General features: G+C 62.9%; 2 protein-coding genes across 4 annotated transcripts in view; one reads left to right on the top strand and one right to left on the bottom strand.

The window, feature by feature from the left end:
* The window catches only part of LOC113203261 (uncharacterized), a 47,334-nt gene that overhangs the window by 41,725 nt on the left and 1,486 nt on the right, over positions 1-4,123 (top strand). The window lies entirely within an intron of this gene.
* The window catches only part of LOC113203260 (uncharacterized), a 61,235-nt gene continuing 57,118 nt past the window's right edge, over positions 7-4,123 (bottom strand). For both annotated transcript variants that reach the window (XM_052266602.1, XM_026417844.2), the window contains exon 3: positions 7-3,765. In XM_052266602.1, the coding sequence (XP_052122562.1) occupies positions 1,936-3,765 (1,830 nt within the window). In that variant the 3' untranslated portion in view covers positions 7-1,935. The remainder of the gene's footprint in view (positions 3,766-4,123) is intronic.

Raw genomic sequence — 4,123 nt, 5'->3', positions numbered from 1 at the left:
ATAAATAATTTATACGGACATTCACACATTCTCACAAAGTGCATTGGCACAGGACCATTTTCTCACAACACATCTCACACCTTTCACTCACACACATCCACACTTATCAATCACATTAGGTAAGGTGAAGATAGTGCACTGCGCTTCACACTATTTACTTAAAAATTTATTCGGTACGCGGGGTTGCTAAGGTTGGCTGCCCGGCCCAATTTCTTGTCTTTCGGGTTATTCCACCGGATCATTGATATATAAACCAAAAACCAGAAAAGAACTCGAAAAGCCCACAGTCATCATCGAAATTTTCTCTCGCTTTGCTGCCACTACAAATTTCAATCACGAGTCGTTGACGGCTTTCACTCTGCGGCGACTTTTTCATCGAGCGGGAGCGCGCTGCGCGCTGCCCTGCTTTTTCGTCGGCGGCAACACGCCCCGTCCGCTTGACACGCAGAATGTATAGTTTGTTGGCCGCTTCCTGCATCCTGCTCCCGCCGCCGCTGGAGCCCGGCCGACCAGAGCAGTCAGGTTTGGGCTGGGCAGCACCCTGGGAACCCTCGTCGTCCGCCCGGCGCGTCGCTACAAAACATTTGTGCGTGAGTGGGAACGTGTCTCGATTGGATCGCGGCCCTGTTCGGCTACGGCAGGGTGGGGCCCGCCCCGCGGCCCGCGGCCCGCCCCCGGCTCCACACCCATTCCATTTCATATCTCCCGGTGGCCCGGCCGCCCGGCTAGCAGTGGAGGGCCTACGGCGCCCGCGGGCGGCACATGGTCCTCTATCCTATCTACTGTTCACTTGGCCCCGCCGCACCGCACCGCGGCCCGCCACGCCCCGACCACCGCCCGACCGGTTTCTGTTCCTGGCTTTTGCCGCTTTGCCGATCCAGGGCACACCACGCCGGAACCAGAACCCGTCGACCTGCCGTGTGCCCGACGCGCCAGGCCACGCCAGGCCGGGCAAACTGGAGCCTAGACATTCTTCCGTTAGCAAGACAGGTGGCTCAGTCCGAAAGCGGAGCGGATCGACGCATAAATGTGTCAAAAGAGGAGAAGGACGACTATCTTCCCTCCTGCTCGCGCTCTCCCGTTCACTCACTCGCGCGCTGCAACATACCCAACTCTGTGGGAGAGTAGAGGAAAAACAAGAAAGAAAAACTAAACCCTGAGACTTTTGACTGTAGCAGCGTTGGCGGTGAGTGGCATTCGCTCGAAATATTCTCCGAGTAATTTGGGTCTCCCCTCCCACCCTGAACCCGATGCGAACTGCCGGGGGCTAACGCGCCGAAGGTAGCCCGCGGCACATGCGATCAGCCCCCCCCCCCTCACCACGCTCGCTCCCCGAGGAGAAAGTATGCATCCGAGATGGTCCTGCTTTACATTCTTTTGGCCCACCTGACATGTCTGCCGCGGGTGCTGCCGCCCTCCCTGCCCCGGCGGACCGCCGGTGACACCGATACCTTCGGGCTGTGCTTCGGCTGCATCTCTCCCCTCTCCTTCCCTACCCCTATTCCCCTCCTCTCCATCTCCAACCCCTGCACTCCCTTCTACTACCCCACGTTCCTCGAGACACACAGATGTTTTGACTAGCTTTCCACGCCGCGCTTTACAGTCGCTATTTACAGACACGATAAACACTATCAGTTAACAGAGGAAAAGTAGTAGGATCCAAAACGACAAACCCCTTTGGACCCTTGAGCATTTACTGATTGGCTGACGTATGTTGAAATACTTCACAGAAGTAGAACAAGTCAAGAGCAGGTCAATTTCTTCTTTCACGGAGGGTTGGGGGGTACCAGCCCCTCCCCGCCCTGACATGTCCCCCCGCCGTGCTCTTCGACGTCGGCGTCCTCCTCACTCGCGGAACTTGTGTGGGCACGCTGGGCCGGTGCACCAGCACGCTCTCGACGTTGGCGGGGGGAACCTAAATAGGATATTCTAGTTCTACGAGTAGAAACAACTCTTGCTCTTGGCCTTGGTGTGCACGTGGACGGGGGCGGCCAGGACGGGTACGACGGGATGGTGAGCGAAGGTGGGGGTCTGCTTGTCGGCGCCGCGGTGCGCGAAGGGGCGCAGACGCACGCACAGGAAGGCGGACAGGAGGCAGGACACGACGAGGATGGCGAGCAGCACGACCAGCGTGGCCGCGAAGCCGGGCGTCGTCATGCAGATGAGGCCGGCGTCGTCCCTGGCGCCCAGGACCATGGTGGGGCCCTGGGGTGCGGCGGAGAGCGCGGACGAGTTGCTGGCCTCGTCCAGCGAGAAGGTGAGGTCGCCCGTCGACACGACGCGGATGATCCTGTTGACGCCCACCTCGGCGGGCCGCTGCGGAGCGCCGGTCTCACGACGGTGTCGTCCAGACAGACCGGCCAGCCCCGCCAGGCCGACGCGGACCTTGCGCTCGTCGCGGGGGCTGCTGCTGCGCGCCTGCAGGTAGGCCTCGAGCGGGGCGTGCTGGCCGTGCTGCGGGGGGCCGTACTCGACGTGGGCCTGGGGGCCGCCGTGGCCGGGAGGCGCGGGCAGGCTGCCGTCCGAGCACTGGTCGGGGCACTGGTAGCGGCAGATCTGGATGGTGCACTGGAAGTGGACCTCCATCGAGTCGGGGAATTTGAAAGCCTGGAAGTGGGCGTATGACAAGACGGATGCGGACGCGCCGAAGTTCTTGATCTTGGTGAAGCGCGACATGAGCTTGGGCCGGGTGACGCAGCCCTTCTGGTCCACCAGCTGGATGGGGGCGCGCTTTCCGTCGTGGGCCATGCAGTTGCGCACCAGCATGTCGAACTTGGAGTCGTCGTCCTTGATGGCCAGCACCATCGTCATAGTCTGCCCGATCTTGACGAGGCCCGACACTTCGGACGCCCAGGGGCCTTTGCCGACCTGGATCTGCATCCAGCAGCCTACATTGTCGCCCGCAAAGTCGGCGCGCACCACATCTAGCATGTCGACGGGGAAAGGTCGGAAAGTGACGGACTTCTCGTACTGGTCGTGCCAGGTGCAGCGGAGCTTGCGCGCCTGGTCCCACACCTCCTGCACCTGCGGGTCGTACTGCACGACGATGATGTTCTCGAAGTACGTGCCCGAGCCAGAGTCGGCGCCGTAGCCGTACAGGCCGTTCTCCGTGTTGCCGGCCGTGCCGCAGGCGTGGATACTGATCTCGAAGTTGGCGGAGGTGCGGCCCAGGCCGGCGGGCAGGTGCACGCAGTTGACGTTGCTGTAGTGGCCCTTGCTGAACACGATGCCGTAGAAGGGCTTGTCGAAGCTCAGGAAAACCTTCATAGCGTTCTTCTCGCACTTGACGTCGAGAGACACGATCTTGGGCATGTCTGGCGTGGACACGGGCCAGGGGTCACCGCTGGGCAGGCCGCCGGACAGGCCGCTGGGCAGGGCGGGTGGGCCGTACAGCTTGTCCATCGCCTCGGGCTGAGCCTGGGACGGCGGGGGGCCGCCCAGTGACAGCTGCGGCCCGAGCGGGGGCGGCGGCCCGTGGTACGTGTTCTTGAAGGGCTTGTGGGGCGGCGGGCCGCGCAGCGGGTGTCCGCGCGGGGGCGGGCCGAGCGGGCCGGGGCCCAGCGGCCTCTCCGGCGGCGCGTACCCGCCGTGCTTGGGCGCGGTCTCCGAGGCCTCCTGGTCGCTGCCGGACGGCGACTCCAGCTTGTTGGCGTTGGGCTCGAGCTGCTGCGTCTGGGTCGGCGCCGCCACCACGGCCGCCTCCGGGGCGCTCTCCGCCGCCATGGGCCCGCTCGACGCCTCGGCGTCGGCCTCCTCCAGGCGCACCTGCAACACACGAGACACGGACGCGTTAGCCAGAGCGGTTTATCAGTGGGTCGTCCCTCCTCCTGCCCCCCCCTCTCCCTCCGGCGACCCTCCCAACCATCCGCAATTATTTTGCATTCGCCATTCCATCCCTCATAATTGCGATGCCCGCGGTGGCCGCACCTCCTACTACGACCGGCCCGCAAAGAATTTCACCGGGCGTTTTTGCACTCTTCATTTTTACAACCCTGACCGCGAAGCGTGCCGTGTTGCTCCAACGCCGCACAATAGTGCGCGGGTAAAGTGTCGGCACATTCGCACCTCTCGGTCGCCGAGTGTACGATTGATGAGGGGAAGGGAGATGGGGGAGGGGAGGGGG

The sequence above is a fragment of the Frankliniella occidentalis genome, unplaced genomic scaffold (assembly GCF_000697945.3).
Source record: "Frankliniella occidentalis isolate FOCC.00 unplaced genomic scaffold, Focc_3.1 Scaffold41, whole genome shotgun sequence".
In the NCBI taxonomy this organism is placed as follows: domain Eukaryota; kingdom Metazoa; phylum Arthropoda; class Insecta; order Thysanoptera; family Thripidae; genus Frankliniella; species Frankliniella occidentalis.
The sequence above is the reverse complement of the archived record's forward strand: the minus strand, read 5'-3'. Positions and strand labels throughout refer to the sequence as shown.